The 26,480-nt window shown below is 53.7% G+C and overlaps 1 protein-coding gene across 2 annotated transcripts in view; it reads left to right on the plus strand.

Moving 5' to 3' along the window:
• Positions 1 to 80: 80 nt before the first annotated feature.
• DRP2 (dystrophin related protein 2) overlaps positions 81 to 26,480 on the plus strand; it is a 29,130-nt gene continuing 2,730 nt past the window's right edge. Inside the window, exons 1-23 of one of the 2 annotated variants that reach the window (XM_069015587.1) lie at positions 81 to 419; positions 8,351 to 8,487; positions 12,593 to 12,726; positions 13,534 to 13,690; positions 14,765 to 14,885; positions 15,365 to 15,633; positions 16,124 to 16,270; positions 16,750 to 16,828; positions 18,014 to 18,074; positions 18,481 to 18,542; positions 18,818 to 18,892; positions 20,816 to 21,017; positions 21,223 to 21,308; positions 22,004 to 22,161; positions 22,296 to 22,462; positions 22,822 to 22,933; positions 23,311 to 23,447; positions 23,702 to 23,767; positions 24,481 to 24,546; positions 24,837 to 24,980; positions 25,592 to 25,829; positions 25,976 to 26,096; positions 26,245 to 26,331. In XM_069015587.1, the coding sequence (XP_068871688.1) occupies positions 8,380 to 8,487; positions 12,593 to 12,726; positions 13,534 to 13,690; positions 14,765 to 14,885; positions 15,365 to 15,633; positions 16,124 to 16,270; positions 16,750 to 16,828; positions 18,014 to 18,074; positions 18,481 to 18,542; positions 18,818 to 18,892; positions 20,816 to 21,017; positions 21,223 to 21,308; positions 22,004 to 22,161; positions 22,296 to 22,462; positions 22,822 to 22,933; positions 23,311 to 23,447; positions 23,702 to 23,767; positions 24,481 to 24,546; positions 24,837 to 24,980; positions 25,592 to 25,829; positions 25,976 to 26,096; positions 26,245 to 26,331 (2,797 nt within the window). In that variant the 5' untranslated portion in view covers positions 81 to 419; positions 8,351 to 8,379. Of the gene's footprint in view, positions 420 to 8,350; positions 8,488 to 10,566; positions 10,724 to 12,592; positions 12,727 to 13,533; positions 13,691 to 14,764; positions 14,886 to 15,364; positions 15,634 to 16,123; positions 16,271 to 16,749; positions 16,829 to 18,013; positions 18,075 to 18,480; positions 18,543 to 18,817; positions 18,893 to 20,815; positions 21,018 to 21,222; positions 21,309 to 22,003; positions 22,162 to 22,295; positions 22,463 to 22,821; positions 22,934 to 23,310; positions 23,448 to 23,701; positions 23,768 to 24,480; positions 24,547 to 24,836; positions 24,981 to 25,591; positions 25,830 to 25,975; positions 26,097 to 26,244; positions 26,332 to 26,480 lie in introns of those variants that run through there. The other variant, XM_069015588.1, reaches the window with a different exon arrangement.

Below are 26,480 nucleotides of genomic sequence, written 5' to 3' on the forward strand. Positions count from 1 at the left end.
TGGTACATCTCCCCTCCTCCCTTTTCTTTCCCCCTCTCCATGTGTATTTTGTCTCCTCCTCCTCCCGTGCGTGCCTGTCTTTGCATCTCCACTCTTCTCCCTCCCCTCCTCCGGATCGATCGCCCGCCGAGATCTCCACAGGGCCGGGCACTCGGTGGGCTCGTCCTTGTTCCCCGCTGTGTTTTGCCGAGTCAAGGGTGTCTCTTTGGAGGCTCGGCGAGATGCTGCTCGTGGTGATGTGATTGCATAGCAACACAGCAGCCGGGGCGGTGGAGGAGGAGAGGCAGCGTGCGGCAGCGGTGCTCAGCCTCAGCATGCATCCCTGTCACAGGGACTCCTCTGCTGATTCACACACACAGCCCCTCTCCCTGCTCCCGAAGCCCGCTGCCCCTGCGTCTCAGACCTGGCGGACTCGGAAGGTAGGCCATGACAAAATTTGTTTCCCACTCAGATCCTGGCTGGGCTGGAAAAACGGGAGAATTTGGACAGATGGTTAAGCTCGGAAATGCGCTCTTTGGGGGTGTGCGTGTGTGTGTCCCTTCGCAGCAGCGCTGCCCATGCATGTGCGGGTGAGGAAACTTGCAGAGAGGAAAAGAAGGGGTGTCAGGGTGAAAGCAAGAGAGGTGGCCAAGACCATTTCCACAAGGGAGAGGCTAGGGACCAGTTAGGGATGCGGATTCCCGAGGCAGACAACATCCCGGTTTCACCGGCTTTGATGCTTTGCACATTGAAGGCTTATTTACCCTGGCAGTGTTTCCGCCTGGGCTGAAGGGCTGCTCCGGGCAGGGTGCGTGGTGGCCTTCTAGCATCTTCCTGGGAGGATTAGGCAGGAGGGCAAGGCAGGGACCCAAATATTCCTCACGTAGTAAGCAAGGATCAGCCCACAGTCCCAGGTCTGCCCTTTTCATTCACTACCTTACACGGTCCAGCCTTGCTCCTTTATGTGTCCGCCCTCCCCTCCCCCAGCTTCTCCCCAACCCCTTTCACTCATCGTTCCTCCTCGGCTCTCAAGGTCTTCTGTTGCCACCACTGACCTTCCCTTGGATGCAGGCAGCCCTCACCGACTGCAGAATCGCCTGCAGGAAGCCCAGGACCTTTCCTGCTCCCCAGGGCTCAGCACTCTGCCTCCCTCTCCCTGCCAGACAGGACAGCCTGGGCTGTGGTTCCTCAAGATTTAGTGCCACAGATTTTAACAGGTCCCCAGTCCAGCCTGTTTCCTTCAGCCTTCCCTCCAGCACAGCATCACACAGCTGTGGAGGTCCACTGGTGGATGTGCCAGCGTTGTATTTGTGGGGTCTCAGTGCTGAGATTGCCCATGTGCAGTAACAGGGGTGTGGAGCAATTACTCCCACGCCCTTAAATACCATGCTTTCTCTGGGAGAAACCAATGTTTGTTTGTATTTTGGGCTTTAGTGTTGGAAAAGAAAAAGTCTAGTCGATTTTTTTGTCAGTGTGTTTTCCTTGTGCTCTAAATCCAGGGTCCCTCACACCCCTCCTGCTGCTGCTCACCTCTCTGTCTGGACCCGTGAGAGTTCTTGCTTGATTATTCTCTTTAATGGCCTTTCCTGCCCGACCACAGGGCTCTTGTTGAGGAAGCTGTGTGAGGTCCCAGCCACAAGGTTCAGTTGTGCCGGGAGAGTTTCTGTTCTCCTGGCACCCATGCGTGGCTCGTGTGCCCGCCGTGGCTCTGGTGCCATCTCACACCATCCCCTGCCAGCTCCCCGTGCTGAAAGCTGCTTTCTCTGCTGCTGTGGGAGTTGGCTGGGCAGGGCTCTGGAGACAGCAAGGACGTGGTGGCACTCTGGAAAGGGACTGGACCATAGTCTCATTTTGCAGCAGTGTCCAGGAATGTGGGTGCCCGGAGTGCTGGGAGGGGAAGCGTTGGAGTGGGTGCTGTGATGTGATGCTGTGTTCAGGTCCTGTCTGTCAGCTGGAGGAGCTGAGGGGAGGACCCTGTCTCTGGGTTAATACCTGAGGCAGATCAATGCTGCTCTCTAAAACTGGCTGGGACTGTAGCTGTGAATGGGGCTGCTCAGGCTGGAGTGGCTCTTTGCAAAACTAACCAAAGTGAGACAGGGAAGGGATTAAATGAATGGGCTCAAACAAAAGCCCTGAGTTCTGGAGACATATGGTGAATTTCTGAATATAAGCATGTTTTGAGAAATATATTCAAAGCTTCCACTCTAGCTTGGATGTCTGTGATAAAAGCATGAAAGAGGAATTATAAGTCTCATGAAATAAGACATACTGACCAGAAAGAATTCAGTCTTCAAAACCCCCTATTTTCATAGGTATATAAAAATGAAACCAATCTTTTCAGAATTGAAGCCAAAATAGCTCCATCCCATTTTCCTTTGCTGTTTCCCTTTGCATAAGAATAAGATCACTCTGAGACATCTCAAGCAGGGAAAGGAAATGTGGCTTCATGGGGCACACAGCCTGGCCATAAAATTCATGGCCTCAGAAGGCCAGAGAAGCTTGTACTTTGGCAGGGGGTTTGTTATAAAGACAACCTTGGGGGCAAGGCAGAGTATTCATTTTAGAGAAACAGGTGCCAGCTTTACAGTGAGAATGAGAAGCAGAGTGCCAAGGAAGCCAGGAGTCAACAGTATTGCCTTGGCCATCATAACTGAGTGTGGGTGTGCTCTTCCCACTGTCGGTGATCAGTTACACAGCGTGGCAAATGGGTGATGGGCTTTTCACAATGCAGCAAAACTTGTTTCCTGCCTTCAGCAGCAAGGAAGGGAAAGTTCAGGTGCTTAGAGGAGAAAGACAAAGACAAGACTTGAGGTTTTTACTGGTTTAAATCGGCAGTTTTCAGGGCTACTGGAGCCAAGTTTCTGAAGAAGCGGGTACAGTTTTTATGCTTGGTGAGACCTTCTTTCAGTCATTAAGCAAGTGATTTCCCCCCTACCCTGCTGTCCCTTTTGAGAGGTTGCTGCTTCCCCTTCTCCTGCTCCTTCTGTCTGTCAGGTCTATCAGGCAGCAGCTTCTCTGTGTCCAGCACAGCAGGGCTGTGGGCTCACAGCTGGGTCCTCTGCCTGCTTGAGTCATTATTTCAGTACTTTAATCTGCTAAGAGATGGGAGGAGTTCCTAGGAAAAGTGAGCTTTGGAGGGAGCAACTTAAAACCCAGCTGGGAGCCTGAAATGACACGCAAAAGAAATTTAGGTTTTTCAATCTTCCTTAAAAAATTCCCGTAAGTTATTTTTGAGCAGAGAGGGGGGTAGTCAGTTCTGCATGACCATGTTGTGGGCATACACCCACACTCACCTGGTGAGGTGGGGACATCATCATCACAGTTTCCTAGTGCAAAGCCAACTGGTGAAATTTTTCAGTTTGAGATTGTGTGAATGTGTCTGTTCTGTTGCTTGGGAAAATGGAGAGTGAGTGAGCCAGGGGAAGGGATGCTGCTTCTTTATTGAGATGTGTGGCACCTGTTTATCCAGTGAATGAAAATAACGTTTTTGGTTATGAGCTCAGAGTCCAAGTGGCCATTTAAGAAAGGAGGTCATTAGGTGTGAGAGTCCCCACTTGGCCCACCCTCAGTGAGTAACACATCTTCTGTGCTGCTTGCTCACTACCAGATACAACAGAGGTTTTATGTTACTTCTTATGGACAGGTGCTTAATTGAAGCATTCTTCATTTTAATTAATAAAGGGAACCAGGTTCTTTGGTTGAAGTGCAGCGTGAAGCCCAGTGGCACCTTTGGCATCTGGGATTTTTTAGCCCTCAGTTGATGGGGTTGAAAATGCTCCCACATGGGGAAGATTGCTGAGAGTCCCCTTTTGTGGTACACAGGAGCATATAACAACCAGGAGAATGCTGGGATGATTTTTTTGTGGGAGTGTGTTTGGGTATCTATTCCTGGTTTGTAAAGAGATGGAGATTAAGGGCCCACGCTCTGAGAGGGAACTGTGTTGTTTTTATGTTGATCCCAGCAGGACAAAGGTTTCGCCTCTCTCACCAAACCTTGACCAGTGGGGTCCTGGGAAGTAGGTCATCTGGCCCTTGATCTCAGGCTTAAATTATTTACTTACAAGTGCAGAAAACAATTTTTGCTGAAACAGGATGTGTTGTTAAGCTGTCGAGGGAGTCCTGCTGTCTGACAGCCTGGGAATACTGCCTTTGTTAGCATCTACATGGGAGCTGAACTCTGAAATATCCACAAGCCTCCCACCTTTCCCCTTAAAGGACACTGAACATGCTGAGCTGAAATGTTATTACTTCTCTGTACAGTAAGTTAAACAACAACAAAGTCATTAACATTTCCAGCAGCAGGGAACATATTTGTATTTCCACTCTCCTCGTGGAATAAAGGCTGAGCTGAGCTGCCTTGCCTCAAGATATTCTCATATTTTTTTCCTTATAGGCCAAGATCTGAAGTGGAAAGTTTCAGGAAAGAATGTTTTGGAGGGAATTAGCAATTCAAAGCATAAACTGTGTGATTGAGAGACCTCTCGACCTATATGCTGTACTTGCTGCTGTTATATGTGGTAGAGAGCTGGAAATTCAACACCTGACATTACACTCTGCTTCCTGTGACAGGTTCCTGATCCTGGGGGTTGCTTTTAGCCATGGAGATCATCTGCAGTGTGAATTCCCTTGATGTTGGGGAGAGTTTGGATATGGGTTTGTATCAGGAGGATTTTAAGCAAATGCAGCAAAATTGCAGAATACTGTGCACCATGTGTGCTGGTGATAAGCTGTCACCTTCCTTTTGGCTGGGATGGAGAAGAGGTGCTGCAGGAGCTGGGACACAGCCTCTCCTGCCAGCCAGGGATGCTGCTGCAGCAGGTCTGTAAAGCAGAGAGGGCACAGAGATCTCTGAGTGGAGCAGAGAGTTGTGTGACAGAGCTGAAGCAGAACTGGTTGAGCAAAGGCTGTTCCAGCTGCCTTTGCCAGACTGCCTGGAGAGCAGGGAGTGGGACATGCTCTCCAGTGCTGAATTTGTAACAGGTACAGCTCATGTAGGAAGAGGGAAAAGTGAATTATTTTGGTTTTAATACACCCTAATGCCCAAGCATTCGGCCGTTGAAATGTAACATCAAGATTTTTGGCTTTCTTATTTTTCAACTAGAGGATCATCATGGTCTCAACTGTGGTAGTGGCTTGGGTACTAAAGTGCTTGGAAGCTGTAACACGGCACTGTGGAACATGTACTGCTTCATTTCTTAGGGTGTACTGAGAGCAGAGGCAAGTGTTGGGTGCTTTTCATGTGGGAGGATGCAAAACAGTGCAAGGCAACGAGGTTGTACCTGATCCTTCTGAGAACTGCTCTGACCACCTTTGTGGGACCTCCAGCAAAGACCAGGTGAGAGACACCAGTGGAAGAGGTTTCCCTCCTTGCTGTCTCCACTGTGTGAGTGGAGTGCCCCAGTCCTGCTCCACAGTGACTCTGCAACTGCTTCTTGTGGTGTCCACCTGTGGAAATTCTCACCTGCTTCTGCTCACCTGAGCCTTGATGATTGTTCTGCTTGCACAGAAGTGTGCCCAGGGGACCAAGCTCACTTTATATCTGTTTGAACAGCCTGACCACTTTGTTCCCTGAGTCCTCCAAGGGAGGATCTCTCAACTCCTTTTCCAGTAGAGGTTTGGTGTAGGCTGTGGGGATGATTAGCTTTTGTTGTCAGCACTTCAAATCTGGTTTGCGTGGTGTTGAGCCTTGACTGTTGTGTGCTGGGTCTCCAGCACCAACATAAAGCAGAGTGCAGAAGCTGAATGGTGGTGTGGGAGAGGCAAAGTGGATCACAGGTTTGGCTCTTGACAGGCATAGGCATCAGGCAATAGGAATTTAGCCAGGAAGCATCCACAGAATCTCTACTCCACATGGTGCAGCGCCCAGACACAGAGCTGTGCGGAAGCACTAAAGTAGAAGTGCCACAACTGGAGCTGTTTTGTGTGCCTCAGCAGAGAAGCAGAGCAGATCAAGAGCATTTCTCCTTGCCTGGTTCCAGTAATAGCAGGGAATTTGGCAAGGGGTCATACGGAGCTGTTGGCTTGCCTGCAGACGTGCCTCTCCATCTGGTTGTCTCTCTCTCCCCCTGAATGTCCTCCTTTGTGTTGGCTGCTGTGCAGCTCAGTTAGTTCCACATTATCTGGGTTCTCCACCTCTGGGCTTTGTCTTTGCTCTTGCAGAGTGGCAAGGGGCAGCTGAGCCACTGCCCTCCAACCTGCACTGGTGTTTGTGGCAGGACATGACTGGGTACTGCCCTTTGCTTGGCACTCAGCTCGTTGTGTGACTGCTGCCTTGGACAGGCTTTAGTTCCCTGTGCCATCTGTGACTTGATGGGCCTTGTCATCCCTGGAGGAGTTGAAGGAGCCCAGCACCCAGGAGGTGCAGCAATGGCTGTTCTTGTTTCCATGATGCTGGCAGGGAGCCTGGAAACCCTCCATGTCGTGCACATGGGTACCTGCAGGGCAGGGGTTACCCACCCCTGTCTCAGAACTGCACCTGCAAGTGTGTGCAGATCTGTCACTGAGAAAACACAGTCACAGCAGAGCTCGTCACCTTCCCAGTACTGCTCCTGTTCTGCAGTGCTGGTGGCAGGAACAAGGGGCCGGGCTGTGCTGGGAGGACTGGGAGCAGAGAGCCCCTGTGTGTGGTGTTGGAGGGCTGGCTGAACTCGTCTGGCCAGCACACATCACTGCAGTTTCACTGCAGGAAAACCCAGGCCTCAGGATGGCAGCTGCAGTAGGACATCACAGAGCCTCACTGGCAAAAGCCATGGATTTCCCAGTCCTGGGGAAGAGCTCAGTGGCATTCCTCTGTTAGAGGCTTTGAGGAAAAATACCTTTTCCCACCCTGGGAATTGTAGCTCTGCTAGATTGTGTCATTCAGAGGTCATTTAGAGGAACAGAGACCAAATGGCACAAGCACTGGAGGAAGAGGAGGTGGTGTTACCTTCTGTCAGAAATCTCCTATACTCTTGGAGTTGGGTAAGGTGAATTTGCCCCAGGGGGCTGGGGGGCTTTGAAGACCCTGGAATTCATAATTATTAATGTGGGTCTCATAATCCCCTTATAATCCCCTGCCTGCATGGGGAAAGGAGCAGGGATGCACAGCCTGCAGTGTTCATTGGTGCTCATGGGCAGGAGAGGGAGAGGACAAGACCTTGGATTGTCAGCATGCTGGAGAGCTCAGCACAGGCTGTTCTGCTGGAAAGGGAGAGAATTATGGCTGTAAAAATCGCTAAGAGATTAAAAAAAAGTCGTAGCAGGATAATCTCTTCTCTTAATGTGTGTAATGGAGGGGAGAGAGGCAGTGAAAGCTCAGGCAGGGGCGTGAGGGATGTGAAAGTGTCAGAGATGGGCAGCGTGTGCAGGGCCGGGGGGATTTCTCCTCAGCCGTCTGTCCAGTGGCTGCTGTCAGTGCAGGATGTGCTGCCTGCTCCTGCCCTGCCAGGGCCAAGCAGGAAGATTCCCAGCTGTCCAGCTGAGCTGGGTGTGAAGGAGCCAACAACCTTCTTCCATCAGCATCATTCATTCCCCTGAAAGCAGCCTCATCTCCATGCAGACATGAGCTCTGGCTGCTGGAGCAGGTGATTTTTTTACCTTCTAAAAGTAGGAAAGCAGTCACCAAGTTTTCTCTGAGCTTTATTTCTCATGGCTTTCTGTAAAGCCGAGATGGTGCTGGCAGTGAGATAAATCCCCATTTTAGCTCATTTAGAGTCCAAACAACAAAACCCAGCAGCACTGTGACCAGAGGTCGCATTTCTGATCTATAGAATAGTCAAGGGGCCACTGCCAACTGGCTTTACAGGTCATACAGTTCAAAAAATGGGGATAATGAAGGGAATTTTATAGCTCATAATGAGTAAAAACTCATAAAAAGCTAGCTCACAGTATGAGATACATGAGGCTGGGGCTCTAGGCAATTTCCCTTCTGAATAGAAAAGGAAAAAATATGTTTGAAAATGTTGTCTGTTATGGGGATATGTCTGTTCTGCCTAAACATAAGTTGTTCTGGATTAAAAACCATGCTGTACCACCTGCTAGGAAGAAAATGAATGTTATCTCAACCAAAACTAGCACAGTGGTCATGACAGTTATAGCCCCTCTCCTTCCCTTTAAACCATGGGCATCTCGTACCGTTCAAGAAACCCAACCCTTTCCAAAAATACAGTATAGTCTGTGGGATGTCAATACAGCAAATTGCATAACCAGGTGCAAAAAAAGAGTTGGATGTTTAGATGAAACAAGATTGCAACACTAGTAGAAGTATATTAAATTAAAAATGCTTCCTTTTAGTCTCCAGCTGCCGTGGTGGCAGCGCTCCGGGCAGCTGGGAAGGGGGTCAGCTCCATGAGGAGGTGCAAGATGACCCAGGGACTCTAACGCTGCTTTTCAGGTGCTCCATCCCCATGACCATCAGTTCTAATGCAGCCCCTGGTGATGCAGGAATGGCTCTACGTCCTCCCGCGATGTCCTGAATGGCACATCCCGGACCAGGCGCAGCACAGCAGCACTGCCCGCCCGCTGTCTCAGGTAAGAGCTGGGCTCTGGGAGTCTTTCTCGTGGCAGCTTTTCGCAGAGGTTGCAGATTTCTGTGGGGCAAACCAGGCTCTCTGTTGCTGGTGGCAGGGAAGGCTGCCAGCCCCAGCCCCGCCGTCGGCTGCACTTAATGAGAGCGGGCGCTCTCCTCCAGCGCTCCGGCTGCAACGTGTTTCCCAAAGCAGGGAAGGAGAGACAACCTGCAGGGCTGGATTTCAAGCCTCTTTCACAATAAAGAGCGAGAGGCTACTGTTAACAGCTCTTGAGTATTTGGCTGGGTTTTTTTTTTCCCTGGAAACTTAGAAGAATGTCAGCTTTTGGTGAAAATGTAGGTTTCTGCTCTTCCTGGTTGCAGAGAAGAGCTTGGAAATAAGCCCCTGGTGGATGCTGTAAGGCAGAGAAGGAGTCTGACCTCTTTCTAATCTCATTCTCTTGAGGGACAGATCTTGGTCTCCCTCCTCCTTGCCCCAGGGTCTCTGAGCCCCAGGCCAGGTTCCTCACCAGAGGGGAAGGAAGGTCTGGGGACCTCGGGTAAATGGCAGAGCAGAGTGAAGAGCAGAAAGGTGTGCTGGAAACTGTCTGCAAAGCTGCCTGCACTCTGCACTGAGCTGTCAGGAGCTGGTTTAGCACCTTTAGGGTGGGGAAATGCTGCCTTGGCTCTGCCAGGCTGTGGATCCCTCTTTGCCTGTAGCTGCTGGTCCCAGGGTACCTCTCACTTGACTGGAGACTGATGGACAGTGCCAAAGGTTCCTTTGGGCACTAGCAGTGTTCTTCCCAGGACAAATGAGGTCCCAGCTCTGCCTTTCCCTTTTTCGGTGTGCTTCCAGCATGAAAAGCAAAGGCTGAGCCTGGCGTTTCTCCCTTCCGTGGCTGACCATCAGCCTCGACCCGTCCGGCCTCAGGGAGCTGCGGGAGGAAGGCAGAGCTGTCTCTGGAGGGGCTCCAGCCTGCAAGAATGAGGCAGGGGGAGGCTCTTGGTGGCTGAGTCAGGGTTTATTGGCCCCAGGGTGGCTGTTACAACGCTGCCCCTGGGCCAGTGCACGGGTGGTTGATAAACAGCCCAGCAAATGAAGTGGGGAGGGAGAGGAATAGAACAAGATGTGCAGGGAAATGTCTTTCCTGACCTGCCTGAGGAGCCCAAGCCTCTGTGAGGGGAGCTCTGTGGGATTTGCTGGGAGAGAGAAGGGGAGTGGGAGTCGGAGCAGTGTTAATGACAGTCCACCTCGTTTGAAGGTTCTGCTGTTGCCACCTGGGAAAGAGCCTCCCTCTCTTGTCCGTGCTAGTCCTGAAAGCTCTTGGCAGGCTGCAGACAGCCCATTCTTAGCGGTGTCCCGGCCTCACTGAAGCCCCCTCCTCCAGTCTGGCAGCTGCTCTCCCATCTGTTGGAGCCGAGAGGTGGTGAGGAGAGGAGCTGGCTGTGCTGGTCCCACAGGGAGGGACAGCACCCGTCAGATGTGCAGGCAAGGAAGGAGGGGAAGAGAGGGAGAGATACTGGGAGCTTTTCTTTCCCTCCCTGTAGGTGGAAGAGAGCATGATAAAAATTCTGGGCGTCAGGACTGTGGGGGACACAAGAAGCCAGCCCAGAGCTTTCTGGCAAAAGGAAACTATTTGCACTTGGTCCAGGCTGGCATGAACATCTGCTGGTACCCAACACTGTGCTGGAGCACGTGGGGGACAACAAGGGCATCTTTGACTTTTTTGGGATTAGATCTCAAGAACCGATTTACCTTCTGGTTCACTGAGACTTGATGGGATAATTTCCTAGATAAATCTCTTCCCTGGCAAACACCCCTGTCTGCTCTGTATGTGCTCCAGCATCTGAGCCAAGGTCTCTGCTGGTCATCCCCTTTGCCATGCCCTTGCAGGGATGCATCTCCCCCAGTGCCCAGAGCAATGCACACACCTGATGTCCCACGCAGGGGGTTGCCCTGCAGCGGGCAGATCTCTGCCCCCCTTGTGCTTTGGGGGCAGCCACGGGGTTAAGGCAGGTTGGAGGCTGCTGGAATGCCACTGGACAAAGCTGGGATTGAGGCTGGCTCTGAGGCGCTGCCGCCCCCCTCCACATTCCTGGGGGGTCAGTGCTCGGGGCGCCCAGCTCTGCCGGGCACCCAGCGCCTGCCCGCTGCCCTGCTGGGGTGCTGCCGCTGGCAGCCGGCGGGGCGGGAGGCGATGCCCGCTCCTCCGGCGGATCTGGCGCTGAGCACGGGGAGATGCGCTTGCCAGAGCCTGCGTGAGTGTTCTGCGCCCGAAAATAAACCTGTTCCGGGGTGGAGGGGGAGTGAGGGTCCAGGCTGGGGCTCTGGGGAAGGGATGCTGAGGGGATGCTCAGAGGGAAAGCACTTATTTCTGCCTCTGCTCGCTTGCAGGGGTTTTGTCTGAGGGAGGCAGATGTTCAGCACCTGCTCTCTGCTTGGTCGTTGCTACAGGGTTATCTGCTGGGCTTGGGAGTTGCAGGCGTGGTGGGCTTTTAACTTATTAAATAAGGCTGGGAGGACTGTGTTATCTGCAGGGCTGTGCTGCAGTTGCACCCAGGTAGAGCTGATCCCTTCCTTTGGTATCCCCTGGGATAGAGGGGAGGGCTGGAGCATTCCCTGGCAGTGCCTTGGGACTGACCTACTTCAGTGCCATGAGGACTTGCACATGCAGAGTATTGATTTTTCTATGTGCAAGCAGCAGTTTTAGCTCGAGTGGATTATTATTTGTGGCCCCAAGAATCCCTGTGAACTCTGTGGGTGATGGTTTTCTCTGTTTTCTTGGTGTTTTTGGAGTGGCAGGATGGGGAGGCAGAGAACAGCCTGTTAGATGTTTTTAGATGAATCAAACTTAGCACCAGTCTTGGCGATAATTTGATTTTTCTCTGAGAACTGGTGTGGAGGGGGTATTTTTAGCTGTGCAGCCAAATTCCTTGTCTGGTTATTTTCTTCTGCCTGTTGTTTTCCTTGGCTTGGCTGAATCTCTTCTCCAGACACCTCCATGAGTCCTTGGACAGCACAAGTGACAAGTATTTACACATTCCCCTTGGAAGAGCTGCTGCTTTTCCCCCAAAGGCAGCTGCCCTTATCTGGCCTGTTGTATGCTCTGTTTAGAAAGTACTAACACATTTAATTATGGTTGATTAAGCACCTGGGGATAATTATCTCAAGCGAGCTCTAATATCAAAGCAGCAGTCGATCGAAATGCTGCCATTTCTCCAACACAACTCATTGATGTCTCACTTGTGGGAATGTGTCCATGTGTTTTACTCAACAAACTGTGTCTTTTGGAGAAAAAAAATCCCCTCTCCCTCGCTGAGTCCTGTGTGAGGGGCTTCTGATCCCCTGTGTTGCTGCCACCAGCACGTGCAGCAGGGTGCACCGTGAGCAGGGGCATGGTACAGTGCTAAAGGCTCAGGAGAGGATTCCAACAAGGATTTGTTGTCCAGGGATCAGCACCCAGTTTTTCCAGCTGAGCGTGCTTCCTTCGTGTGGCTGGGTTAGGATTTGCTGTCATCTCTCCATGGCCTCTCGCAGCACCCTTCCCACGGCTGCTCATTCTGGAGAGCTGCGGAGGAGAAGCAGCATCTGTGGAGGAGAAGTGGCTTCTCAGATTTGCCATGCAGGCAGGGAATATCCTGAAGCCTCTGTAGAGGAGCAGGTGGCAAGTGCCAGTATTTGGGATGGCATAAAGGATGTTGGCAGATCCCCTCGGTGCCTAGGAACAGCAGGATCAGCCTCTTCTCAAAGCACAGCAGCCCTGAATAATATGGGAAAAATCATCATTAGCCCCGCAGGCACTGTGACACATAAGGACCAGCTCTGGCTTAACAGCTCTCAGTGAGATAAGCTCATTGCTGGATAACTGAGGAGAGCAGGAGATGTGCAGTAAGCCCTCCCTTCGACCTTTGCTCTTAGTGCTGCAGGAGCTGGCACTGCATCCTTCCTCCAGAAACCACCAGGAGTTTCCTGGGAGCTGCTAGCAGACCACTCGAGGAGCAGGGCAGCCCCCTTGAGAGTTGAAAAACCAGTCAGGGTTAGTACAGAGCAGGGTGGGTGTCCCCAGGCAGGTTCCCAAAGCACCAGGCAGTGATCTCTGGGTGCAGCATGGTTCTGTTTCTGCCCAGGTTGAAGCCTCACAGGATGGTGCAGGACCTTCGTGTGTAACCCCCCGGGCTCCAAGCAGTGCTGCCGGGTCCCAGGCCCCTCTGGAGATGAATCTTTGCTGGAACGAGATCAAAAAAAAATCCCACAGCCTTAGGTAAGAGTCCTGCCTGGAGCAAGCTCCGGGCTGCCCTGGCCTTCCAGCCTTGCCTGCTGCTTGTGATTGTCAGGAGGTTTTTGAACTTTTTTGCTTGATGAGCCACATGAATGCGCAGTGACCTTGGCTCGGCTCCCCTTCTGGTCCACAGACTTTTGAATCTCCTTATGCTGGAGAGCATCTCCTCCATTTCTACCCATCCTGTCCTCTCCTCCCTCCCTGCTTTCACTCCTGCTTGCTTTCTTCTGTCTCTCTATCCTCTGCCACCTCTGCAGTTGTCTCTTTTTGCCCCAGGGCTTTGTCTCCACCTGCTCTGTGCCTGTCCCTTCACTGGGAGCCCTCTCCACTGTGTGAGGGGAACATGCCTTCCAGACTGTCAGAGTTTTCAGCTCCACAGCCAGCATGACAGAGAGCTTAACTGGGGCATGTTAATTGTCTCCTGCCTTAATCCAAGGCTCCTGGAAGCTGCCCAGACATGTAAATGCCACCCCAAGCCCCCCATGCTAGCCAGAGCAGTTCTGACCCACAGGCAAACATGGAATGACTGTCCTCTGCTCTGGGCTCCAGGGTGAGGAATAGCTTCAGTTTCCTGTTCCCAGTGCCTCCGTGCTTCACCCCACCTGGCACCGTAGCCTCTCTGCTGGCTGGGGGTCGTGCACAGCCCATGCTGAGGTGTGCTGCCAGTCACTGAGGAGGTCCTGGGGGTCAGCACCCAGCCACGGTGCTGCGCTTCCCCTCCTCAGGGAACCTGCTCCTCTCCTGTCTGTCTGTCTATCTGCCATCTCACTGTCCTTGCTGTCCTGCCAGGGCTCGGCTGGAGGCCTTCTCTGACCACAGTGGGAAGCTGCAGGTGCCTCTGCAGGAGATCATTGACTGGCTGGGGCAGAAGGATGAGGAGCTGTCGGCACAGCTGCCCCTGCGGGGCGATGTGCTCCTGGTGCAGCAGGAGAAGGAGACACACGCGGTACGTTCCTTGTGCCTCCTGGTCACTGCTGGGATGGGCTGGGGGTGGGCAGCCCAGCCTGGGACCCGTGCCTCATGTCACTGCCCATGCCACAGCCTGTGGGTTCACCAGTCCTTGACTGTCTCCACCTCTGCTTCCTGAAAAAAGGCAGAGCCCATCTGGTTTTAGACAATAAACCCACATTACAGCCTTGAGTCACCTGCAGCTGGTGGTGAACCCTGCCGTTTGTAGTGGCTTCCCTAAGTCCTACCTCTCCCTGGCCTCTGCTTTTGGGATCCTGGGGCCTGAGAAGGCTGGTTGGTCTAGGGGCAGTCCTGTGGCTGGAACAGAGTGATGCCTGAACACATTATCATCATATCTAAAGCGGGGCTACACCCAGACAGATCAGAGTTTCCTGCTCCCATGTTCACAGCATTTTCTTCTCACTGCCAGTAGCTGTTGGGCTTTAGTTGTTTTTACCTTGAAAACAAAAAGAAAATGTTTACTGCTGCTATCCCTCATCCTTGATGGAGCTTCCCTGGTGCACCAACAGCCCATCCAGCAGACAGCACTGGTGTGGGAACTGCAGTTGGAGGGGAGGAGAGGACAGACTAAACCAGCGTGCCTCTGAAGTCTTCCCTGGCAGATGTACTGCTTTGGGGCATCCTGCTGTTCCTCTCCTTGCTCCTGCAGCAGCTGGACCTGTTGCTGAGCGGCTGCTGGAAGGACTGCTAGCATGGCCATGCTCTCGCTGCACGAGAGAGGAGTGTCTCCAAGCACTGCCCCTGAGAGCACCATAAATAAAACAGTTCCTCTTGTGCAGCCCTGGCTCAGATACACCATTCTGGGCTCTCTGTTCTGTCTCCCCACTCCAGCAAAGCTGCAGGCCAAACCTCTGCAGGAGCCACCTTCTGGCAGGTGGTCATTCCTTCCCTGAACTGCAAAAATATTTCTCTTAACATTGACTTCTCTCTGTGCGTCCAGTGAGGTTTGGGCCTTGGGGTGAATAAATCACTGCAGCATTTGGCAAGGGGGCAGCCAGGGCACAACTTTCTGGCTCAGCCTGCTGTCTCATCCCTGTGCTCTGCTCTCCAGGCTTTCATGGAAGAAGTGAAGTCTCGGGGACCATACATTTACTCTGTCCTGGAGTCAGCACAGGCTTTCCTTTCCCAGCACCCATTTGAGGAATTAGAAGAACCAGCTTTAGAAAGCAAAGGTCTGTGGAGCTCTCCTTTTTTTCTCTGGTTTCCCAGCTCCTCCTGGGCTGGTCTGGAGAGGGTAGAGTGGAGGTGGCTGATGTGGCACAAAGCTGCACATCGGTGCTCTACCTCACACCACCATGCCCAGGCTGTGCCCAGTCCTTTGGCCAAAGGTCAGACTGGCACAGGAAAAGGCAGAGGCTCCTGGTGCAGTCCATCATGAGGGGGGCATCTCATGAGGCAGCACCACATGTGCTCTGGGGTGGGTTTTTAAAAGGCAGCATGGCTTCTGCCTGTGAGGATAGAGAAGCTGGATAACTAGAGGAGCTGGTGCAGAGATGGATACTATTATTGCTTGTTTTCCTTCCCTTTTCTCAGTTTTCCCTAGATTTTTTAATCTCCCATTTCCCTGTCCTCTCTCCATCCCTTGCCCCACTCTCCTCTGGGTTGGGCTCTCATTTTGGCTCCCTGTTCCCCTCCTGCTTTGCCTTCACAGATGTGTCTCCCCGGCACCGGATCCAGAACATCAGCCGCTTTGTCTGGAAGCAGGCGAACGTGGCCAGCGAGCTGTGGGAGAAGCTCACGGCCCGGTGCGTGGACCAGCACCGCCACATTGAACGGACATTGGAGCAGCTGCTGGAGATTAAAGGGGCTATGGAAGAGCTCAGCACGACCCTGGACCAGGCTGAAAGCGTGCGGGAGACCTGGGAACCCATCGGGGACCTCTTCATTGACTCCTTGCCAGAGCACATCCAGTCAACCAAGGTACTCCTGGCTCTGAGAAGGCTCCGGCCTCGGCCCCAGAGGTGATGAAATGCTGCTTCCCAGGAGGACAGAGCTGCTCCCATGGACTGCTCAGTCCAAAGCAGCCTCATTACCTGGGATCTCAGGGCCAAGTCCTCCTTCCCACAGACCCCCTGCTTTGTGAGGGAGGTTTTGGCCAGCAGTGTCCTGAACAACTGGCCATGCTGAGTGCCTCGTCATGGTACAGACCTTACACGGGTACAGTGGCTCAGCATAGTTGAGTCATTGTCCCCATTGCATTTATCAGGAGTCATCTGCAGCCTGGTAGGTTTGGTTGGGTATTTTTAACCCTGCTAAGGTACCCTGTGGGAGGGTTAGTCAGCAGTGGCTTGGCAGCCACTAGCCCACCCTAGCTTGTAGCAAAGGAATTGGATCCAAGTCCTGGCTGCTCACCTGCTTCTTTTTCTTCTTACCCTGCTCTGTGCTTGTGTCCCTGGGCATTGGACTCCAGCTGTTCAAAGAGGAGCTCTCCCCTGTGAAGGATGGGGTGAAAGTGGTCAATGATCTTGCACACCAGCTTGCCATCTCAGATGTCCACCTGTGCATGGAGAATTCCCGCACCCTGGAGCAGATCAACACCCGCTGGAAACAGCTGCAGGTGGGAAGGAGTCAGGAGCAAGCACTGCAAACAAACCATGGGCAGGAGGATGCTGGGAAGGGCTGTCACTGCTGAGCTTCAAGGAGGATAAAGTAAGGTTTGGCACAGCAGGGATGTTCTGGAGGAGGAGAGCATCAGTTCAGTGTGAGGAAAGTGGTAAATCTGCAGAGATCTTTGTTGGGAAAAGGCAGTGGGAGGAACAAAGGGAGAATCAGGATGTGTTGGTGGAGGGGGTCAGTACCAGCTGTGACTGCTTTGATGTCTTTGGGAGTGTGGATGCAGGTGGCTGTGCTGCCTCAGCCTGTGGGAGGAGGTGCAGAGGGTTTAGCAGGCTGGGGGACACAAATACCAAGATAGGAGAGGAAGGAAGAGCATCTGTGTGCTGGGGCATGTCTGAGTCCACCCACAAGCCTTCCTGAATGGGCCATCAATCCCAAATGCCTGCTGGACTGCCAGTGCATTATTTTTCCATTCTCCAGGCCTCCATAAACGAACGCCTGAAGCAGCTCCAAGATGCCCACCGGGACTTTGGACCAGGCTCTCAGCACTTCCTCTCCTGTACGTGAGCGGGTCCCCCTGGCTTCTGCCATGAGGTTGCCTCTGCAGAGCAGCCTGCCTGGGCTGTGGCACAGGAAAACAGGGTGCAAAGTCCTGTTGCTGAGGCCAGAGCCATGCACGAGGCTGGAAAAGGGCCCAGGCTGGTGCCCGGTGCACAGGAGCCAAAGCAGAAGGCATCTCCAAAGTTGGCACTGTGCTGCCTCACGTTGTGGGACCAAGGGTGGGACGTGAGTGTGGTTTCCCTTCAGAGCACAGAGCTGTGGCACTCGCAGCAGCAGCTCCCAGGGGACACCGGGACTGTGTCAGCCTCAGAGCAAGACAACAGATGGCAGGAAGAGGCCGTCCCTCAATTCCTGTGTTAGTTATTTGGAGGTTAAAAATGTGCATTTTCAGGAGGTTTTCATTCATGTGTCGAGGCAGAGAGGTGCTGTTTCTACATATCAGAGCTGTTGGCTGACAGCTCTCAGACCTGCAAAGGGTGGGCAGCAGGTTGTGCTCCAGAGCCTGGGGTCTGTCCTTGGAAATGCTGAGCCCTGCAGAATCTCTGGATGTCAGTGGGATTTGTTGGCCTGTGCTTCTCTGCAGACTGTGTACACCTATCTGAAAGGAAGGATGACTTTTCCAGTTGCTGGAATTGATACACTGCCTGTGAAAAAAGAAAATAACCGAGGGTCATGCAATGGCTTCCATCCTCCATGCAACACAGGCTGGCAGGCAACTGGTGTGGGATGAATCCTCATCCTCCCAAGATACTGCAGCTGGCACACAGAGCAGGAGTAACAGGAGCAACAGATGCTTCGGGTGTCTGAGCCAGGCCATAACAGGCAGTGCTGTGTCTGTGTGCCCAAATCTCATCTGCTATGAGCCCTGCCCACTGGTGGCCATAGAGTTGCCTTGGTCATCATCAAAAGCATCAGGGAGTGTGTCTTCCTGAGTTCTGAGCTCAGCCAGGTACAAAGCCACTGTCTTGAGAGGCAAGATGTCTCTAATAAGACCAGCAGTCTTGTGCCTTTCTTATAGGCAGCATCCCCTTGCCTGCACCAACACCTCCAGCTGGTGATCTGGGAAGACACAGCCTTTCCAGAGGCACCCACCTGTTGGCACAGTCCTGCTGGGCTGGCATCAGAAACAGCATCAGCTTAGGGGAGCATTTGGTGTTGATCTGACACGTTTCTCTCCTTGCAGCCTCTGTCCAGGTTCCCTGGGAGCGAGCCATTTCCCCCAACAAAGTGCCGTACTACATCAAGTGAGTGTGTTCCCAGACACAGCCCGTGGTCTTCTCTGGCCTGGCAGGATCAGGAATTGAGGACCAATTGGGAGAGGGGGGGCAGTGAACAGACTGGAGTGAGAACTCACCTCCAGTGAAGCATGTCTTGCCCAGCCTGGCAGAACCAGGCTTTCCCTGCCTACTGGGATGCCCAGGATGAGGGGAAACCGTGGCTGGAAGGAGAGGGGGCTGGCAGCAAGTGGGGATATCCTACTGTGGGCATCCTTCATGGTGCTGTGGCTGGGGAGCGTGCTCAGTGGGATGCAGCAGTGTCTGCAGACACTAAAACACTCCCTCCCAGCGCTGGCCAGGTCCTTTTTTTAATCTCTCGTGGCAGCTTTTGGTTACCAGATTGACTCTTGGTCTCCCTCTATTTTCCTTCCAGCCACCAGGCCCAGACGACGTGCTGGGACCACCCAAAGATGACAGAGTTGTACCAGACGCTGGGTAAGGAGGCTGTCACAGAACCATTGGAGTAGTATCTGCCTCTTTGCAGCATGGGGTGCACGTGGGATTCCCCCAGGCCACCTGCTCCCCTCTGTGGCACAGGGTCCCCCAAAGCAGGGGGGTGTGACCCCTGCCAGGCTCTGCTCCTCACCCTCCTGCACGTGCTCTGCTTCTGCTGGTGGGGCTGGGGTCTGGGCACTGCAACTGCTGCTTCCTGCCCTGGAGATAAGGATGTTGTGCCGTGGTTTTATTCTTGTTTTCCTGTGTTGCTGCAGCGGATTTGAACAACATCAAGTTCTCGGCGTATCGGACGGCCATGAAACTCCGGCGGGTGCAAAAAGCCCTTCGATGTGAGTGTGGGAAGGGTTTCCCTCCTGCTGGGTCTCCCTCAGCGAAGGCATTAAACTAACACAAGCTTTTATCAGCACATCAAAGGCAGGAGGCACCAGGGGACAGGTAGCTGAGGCGAGAAACTGGGAATATCAGCCTGGGAAGCTGAGCAAATCCACCAGTCTGTGACAGTGCCTTCCTTTACAGGCTTGGGGTGGAAATGACTCAGGGGCAGGTGTTAGCCAAAGGGATCTGAGAACAAAGTGGTCCAGCTCAGAGTTACAAAGCTGTGGGATCAGGCAGGAGCTCACCAAGCAGCTCCAAAGGAGCATGGAGAAGGTGTGGATGTAAATGAGAGATGAAACCAGCCTCACTGGCAGGGACAGAGAGGGCTTCACTGCTTAAAGAGCAGGAAGGGAGCCAACAAACCTGGCTTCGGCACTGTTGGTGAAAACTGGAGGATTAATAGCTGGGTTAATATGATACGACAGGAGTTCAAACATCTCTCCAAGAGGTAGCTGCTCCTTGGAAACTGCTGAGGAGTTTCTGGTGGAACTGGCAAGCAAGCAGATGGGAATCTGATAGATGCAGCATCCTTGGCTGCTCAGAGCTTTTGACAAAACCTCTCACCTAAGGCTCTGTCAAAAAATCCTGCAGCAGCAGCCTGAGGGAAATCCCCTTCCTGAATTAATTGTTCATGAATGGGAGGAGGTACAGCCAGGCAGCAGTGAGGTCCCAGGTAGTCCTGTGAAAGGGCTGGAGGAAGGCAATGAGCCAGGGTACGAGGAGATTAGGTTCTCAAGGGAGTCGAACCCTGGCTGTGGAGTATTTTCATGACACTGGTGATGAGGCTGCCCTGTACCCAGGGGCATTCAGGGATGAGGTAGTGCAAACAGAAGAAAGCAGCAGCTGGCTTTTGGCCACCCTGTAAAAGTGTCCCTGCAGCAGCAGCAGCAAGGTGGAGAGGAAACAAGGGTGAAGAGTAAAGGAGAGCCCTCCTGTGTGCTGCTTGTGCATCTTTGGTTGTGCATCTCTTGCATCTCACATGCTGTGCTGTCGCCTTCTTTCCAGCCCAGAAATGACTTGAATAAGTGCTCTTTATTCAAGATATACTTGAGAAAAGGGCAAGGAGGTTGCCAAGGCAGCTTTCCCATAATGAGAAGTTTGGTGGAGTGGCTGTGTAGGAAAGAGGCAGTGAGGGATAGATCAGAGCCATATGCAGTCGTGGGCAGTGTGGACACGAGGGTGGGCAGGAGCGATACTCCCTGGCACGGGATCTGGGGCTTCCCAGTGCAAGTGTAGCAGCTTTGACAGGAGAGGGGAGGATTTTTCCACAGAGTGAAGTTGCAGTGTGGAGAAGGCACACAATCCCCTGGTGAACATAAATGGTCTCAAAGATGGAAAGATTTTCAGGAAAGCAATATTGCTGGTTGCTAACACAGTAGCACATGCAACCTGCAGCCATAGAAATCTGAAAGCTCACGGTGTCCTAGCCCTGTTTTGGGTCTGTGCCTTAACTACCTCACCCTGTCAGAGCTGGAGACAGGACTGATCCATCTCTGGGCAGCTGCTTGTGGGGTCTGTGTGGGTCTGTGCCCCCACACCTGCCCCACAGGGACCTGGCACGTGCAGAGAGGCCAGCACTGGGCTCTGCACAGAGCTTTCCATGGATAGCATTTTCATGGCTGTGGCTGGACATAGCAATGAGGAAAGAAGGTCACAGAGAATGGCGGCTCAAGGTGGAGATGTGGTATTTTGGGAGAGGTTTACAGGTGGGAGAGGAATTCTAAGAGCTGTGCCCATCCTGCCAGCATCTTTCCCAACACAGTGTGGGACTAACACTGCCCCAGGTTAGGACAGGGCTGCATCTCTCTCCTCTTGGTTCTCACCTCTGTAATTTCCTCCCTTTCCCTCTGATCCTGCTGCCTGTGCTTCCTGTGCAGTGGACATGGTCACTCTGGCCACAGCTTTGGAAATCTTCAATGAGCACGACCTGCAGCCCAGCGACCGGGCGATGGACGTGGTGGAGGTCATCCACTGCCTGACCGCCCTCTACGAGCGGCTGGAGGAGGAGCGGGGCATCCTGGTGAACGTGCCCCTCTGCGTGGACATGAGCCTCAACTGGCTGCTGAACGTCTTTGACAGGTACCTCTCCCTCAGTGTCCCCCGAGCTGTGGGGCTGCCATGCTTGGGAGGAAACCTCCGTGCTGCTCTTCCAGCTGGCAGTGCTGCAGAAAGGTTCTGGCTGCTAGTGAGGGGGGGCTGCCTGGTGTGTGCTTGCCTTGATGACCCCCCCCCTGCCAAAAAAACCCACTCTGGAACATTTGCCAACCAATATCTCGTCCTGCAGCGGCCGCAGCGGGAAGATGAGGGCTCTCTCCTTCAAGACGGGCATTGCGTGTCTGTGCGGGACAGAGGTCAAGGAGAAGTTTCAGTGTGAGTCCCTTGTCTTCCTCCCCCACAACCTGGTGAGAATTAACCTGGGGAAAACAGGAGTGGTTTTGTTTCCTGGCTTACACCTTCTTTGCCCAGGAAGAGCAAAGAAAGCTTTCCTGCAGTGACTAAGCTGCTTGCATCATCACCTCTCCCTCCCTCTCCAGGCCTACACCACCAAAATTAGGAGGTGTTTTTGTAGACTGACTGGTGCTGCAGTGATCTTGCTTGCATGGCACTGTAAGGAACAGTGCAGAGAAGGCACACAGGAAAGTTATCCAATGCTTTCCAGAAGGAAAATACCAGGGAGCGCATGGGTGTGGGGAAGTAGGTTTTGGGCACATTGCTTTCCTCACTGCATTTTAACCATGGAATGTTGTGGAGGGGAATATTGCGTAGCATAAGGAGCACCAAGGGGTTAAATAAAGGGATTGAGCTGATTCATAGAGGACAGGCTAGCTGTGGCTGTTAAATAAATGATGTGTGTAGCCCCTGTCTGAAGAAGACTCTAAACTGGTTATTAGGAGCTGGAAGGATACTGGTAAAGGTTATTTAATCATAGCTCAGTTTTCTCCTCTTATTTGAGCTCCCTGCTGGAGGCAGTCAGGGGTTCCCCGGTGTGACCCACACACTGCTCCCCCGTGCCTGCCTCCTGTTGGGGTGCTGGGGTGTCAGCTGTGTGTCTGCCCTGCCCGCAGATCTCTTCAGCCAAGTGGCGAACGCCGGGGGACTGTGTGACCAGCGGCACCTCGGCGTCCTGCTGCACGAGGCCATCCAGGTCCCGCGCCAGCTGGGGGAGGTGGCAGCGTTCGGGGGCAGCAACGTGGAGCCCAGCATCCGCAGCTGCTTCCGCTTCGTGAGTGTGGGGCCACGACCCTCGCCCTGTCTGCAGCAGCCGTGCTGGGGACAGGCTCCTGAGGTGGCAGGGGACCTGCACCCCACCACGGCCGGGTCCCAGCTCTGAGCAGCCCCTTCCTCTCCCCTCCCCAGAGTAATGGGAAGTCTGCCATTGAGGCGTCCCAGTTCCTGGAGTGGGCCAACCTGGAGCCACAGTCCATGGTGTGGCTGGCGGTGCTGCACCGGGTGACCGTGGCCGAGCAGGTGAAGCACCAGACCAAGTGCTCCGTCTGCCGGCAGTGCCCCATCAAAGGGTTCAGGTAAGGGTTGTGATATGGGACCCTGGCCCCAAGGGGAGCGCGTGGTGTCCTGCAGGAAGAGCTGAGTTTGCTCTGTGCTCTTGGGGAGCCTGGAGCTCTGCAGCCAGCAGTGTTTTCAGGCAGGGCAGAGCAGGTGCCAGCTAAGGGGAAGGAGCAGGCTGCTTTTCTGTGGGTTCATCAGCACTGTGGGTTCACTGGGGTGTTAGAGCAACTGTGGGTTGCCATCAGCACTGTGGGTTCACTGGGGTGTTAGAGCAACACAGGCCACCTCTGTCCTCTCCCACTGACCTCTTCTTGGGCTTTAAACATGTGGTTTTGATGACTTCCAGTGCGTCTCTATGGCCTCTTGACCTCTCCAGGTATCGGAGCCTGAAGCAGTTCAATGTGGATATCTGCCAGACCTGCTTCCTCACTGGGCGAGCCAGCAAGGGCAACAAGCTGCACTACCCCATCATGGAGTACTACACCCCGGTATGGAGCTGGGCTGGGACAGCCTGGCTCAGAGCAGGTCCCGTTGATGGCAGCAGCCTTGTGATATTTAGGCTGGTGCAGCCCCACAAGAGAAGGCCTTGTGTAGTTTTGTACCCTCTGCATGCTGGAGGCTGCCTGTGTCCCTGCTCTTCTGGGGCTCATGGTGAGCAGGATGCATGGTCCCCAATGCCCAGCTTGCCCTGTGCCAGGCCCCATGACTGACAGAGCTGCTGTGTGCCCTCCTTGCTTCCTCAGTTTTATCTGCCTCTTCCCCCATGGAGCTCATGCCCAGCCTGAGGGGTCTTTCCTGTGGGTACTGGGCTGTGGTCCCCCACTTTCCATTAAGCAGCACTTTTGTCATATTTGGGTCTCTGCAGACCACATCCAGTGAGAACATGAGAGACTTTGCCACGACACTGAAGAACAAGTTTCGGTCCAAGCAGTACTTCAGCAAGCACCCCCAGAGGGGTTACCTGCCTGTCCAGTCTGTGCTCGAGGCTGACTTCTCTGAGACGTGAGTTGGCTGTGCCTTGGGTTTCGTCTTTGCACCCAGAATGAGACATGAATTCTGTGGATGGAAGGAGCATCTCAGCTCATACAGGGCTCCTGGGGGAGGGCTGGAGGAGCACTTGCTCAGAGGGTGATATGACGCCTTGTTCTCAAAGGAACAGAGATTTCAGCTTCCCTCTCCAGCCTGTCCCTGGCTCTTCTCAGCCTGGTGAGATGAGCCTCTGCCAAGCCCTGCTGACTAGTGTGCATCTCTTGCAGCCCAGCCTCCTCCCCGATGTTGCCACACGCTGACACACACTCCCGGATCGAGCACTTTGCCAGCAGGTACCACCACTGGGCTCTGCTGTCCTGCCTGGGCACAGAGCATGACCCTGATGGGTATGGGGGGGCGGCTTTTGGGGCAGATGTGTGGTCACAGACCCCTCCACCCTTCCCAGCACGCTGCAGAGCCAGGCAAACCTGCCTGGGACGTGGCTGATGCTGTGTGAATTGGCAGCAAAGACCATGCCTTTGACAGCAGATGTCTCAGGGATGCAGCAGCCTCCGTGTACTGTCCTGCTCTCCCCAGTAGGAGCTGCTGGATGGATTCTCACCAGGCACATCCCTCGGTGTCTTGTTCTGCTCTGTCTGTGTCCTCACCAGAGCTGTTTGCCAGCTTCCCACTGCTGCTGCCTTGTTGTTTGTAGTGCCTCTGCCCTCACCGTGTGGACCCAAGGAGTACAGGGAGCCTGTACTTGTAGCTCAGGCCCCTAGGCTGGAGCTGGAATTCTTACACCTCTTTCTTTTTCTTGTGAGAGAGGAGGCTGAGCCAACTGCACAGCAGCAGCTCTTTATTCCAGAGACTTACACCCAGCAGTGTATTTTGGTTTTTAAAAAGGCAAAACTCTCCAGAGCCTGTGCAAAGGGGCAGATTGGTGCAGGCCACGTGGCAGACCCTGCCAGAGAGGAGTCTTGCAGGGGCTGCCCTAAGTAGGGTGCACTGAGCAGACATTCAGGGTGTCTCTGACTGTATCTCAACCTTCTTCTCTTCCCTCCAGGCTTGCAGAGATGGAAAGCCAGAACTGTTCCTTCTTCAGTGATAGCCTGTCCCCTGATGACAGCCTGTGAGTTCTGTCTCCTTTCCCTTCTCCTCACCTCCTGATGAGTCAGGGCTCCTGTGGCTCTATCCACACCTAGCCAGGGTACAGAAATGCTTTCCTTCCCAGTCCCATTGAGTGAGAGGCTCTCGGGCACCCCCAGCTATCAGGGATGCTGAGCCCCTTCTGAGCTCCAGGCCTGGAGCAGCCAGAAGGAGCTCCCCTTTGAAACTGCCTCCCTCCATGCTGTCCTTCCCCAAGGGCACACAGATCCCATGATTTCCCTAATTAAGGTGTTTCTCCGCCTGCTGGAACAGGGATGAGGACCAGTACCTGCTGCGCCATTCCAGCCCTATCACCGACAGAGAGCCTGGGGGCAGCCAGCAGGTTCCAGGAAGCCTCAACATGGATGACAAGGGAGAGCTGGAGCGAGTCCTGGCTCACTTAGAGGATGAAAACAGGTAGAGACAGGGGCAACTCTGAAAGTGGGGGTTATAGCCTTAGAGGGGAGAAAGGACTGGAGAAGCCTTGTGGAGCTCAGAGTGGAGCCAGGGGATGCAGCTGGGTCTGGAGGAGGGGATTGCAGATGCTGAGAGGGAAGGTTTGGAGCGTGTCTAAGCTGACCACTTAAACTCAGTGAGGGAGATAACTCTGTTCTCCCAAAATGTTTCTTCCCACATCCCCAGAACCTGTTCCCCTCCTGAATCCCAAACTAGCTGAAGTGACCCCAGGGCACTCTGTCTTTCTTGTCCCTGAGCCCCTTGTGAACAGTGGTAGTGCTGCTCTGGACCACATGGGGTGAGGCTCTAGGCAGGGCAGATCAGCTCAGGAGGAGATGATGCTTTCCCTGCCCTTGTTTTCAGCCCCTTGGGAAGTGGTTGCATATCTGTGAACTCCCTGAGCAGAGTAGAACCACAGACAGGCCACTGTGCAGTGCAGCATCCTGGCCCTTAAGCTTCACAAATGGCAAAGTTTAGTCTGAGTCGTGGGCCATCCCCAGTGTGCAGCTCCCGGGTGTTTCCAGCAGTCTCTAGGAAGGATTGTGAGGATGTTGACCTGGGCTGTCCTGCAGGATCCTCCAGGGAGAGCTGAGACGTTTGAAATGGCAGCATGATGAGGCAGTGGAGTCTCCAACCTTGGCTACAGGCTCTCCTGAATCAGTGCAAGACCCACGTAACGACGAGCTCCTGGCAGAAGCACGAATCCTCCGGCAGCACAAGAGCCGCCTGGAGACACGGATGCAGATCCTGGAGGACCACAACAAGCAGCTGGAGTCACAGCTGCACAGGCTGAGGGAGCTGCTGCTGCAGGTATGCTCAGAGTAAAGATCTGGGACCTTGGGGTGGGCTTTGCCACAGCAGAGCTGGGACAATGGCACAAAGGGGATAGGCGGAACAGGGGAAGCCAAGGACAGAGGATCATGGCAACCTCCTCACAACAACTCTTCTCACTCCAGCCTCCAGCAGAGTCAGAAGGCAATGGTTCAGCAGCCTCTTCCTTGGCTTCATCTCCACATCAGTCAGAAGGCAGCCAGGCAAAGGAGAAAGAGCACAACACCCCTGACACTGAAACTGCAGGTGAGGTTTGGGCTGAGCTCCTGGCCCTGCTCCCTTGTCTTCATGCTGCAGGAAGCTGCCCACACCCTGCCATCCTGCAGAGATGCTGGCAGCCAGGTGGATGTCCAGAGAGCCTTTTCATACCCACCTGCCCTTTTTCCCACTGCAGATGAGGTGGAAGCCAAAACCCAGGAAGTCAGCATGTGCCTGGAAGACATAATGGAGAAGCTGCGGAGCGCCTTCCCCAACTCTCGAGGTACTTGAGTGAAATCCTCCTCTCCCGCTTCTTACTGCTCCCTCAGGTGAGGTTTTCCCCACAGAGCCCTGCCCCGATCCCAGCTTCCCTGCCACAGCTGATGACCTGCAGTGCTTCAGCCAAGAGCTTTGCTGCTGCAGTGCTGCTGG

This window comes from Aphelocoma coerulescens, chromosome 4A, assembly GCF_041296385.1.
Source record: "Aphelocoma coerulescens isolate FSJ_1873_10779 chromosome 4A, UR_Acoe_1.0, whole genome shotgun sequence".
In the NCBI taxonomy this organism is placed as follows: domain Eukaryota; kingdom Metazoa; phylum Chordata; class Aves; order Passeriformes; family Corvidae; genus Aphelocoma; species Aphelocoma coerulescens.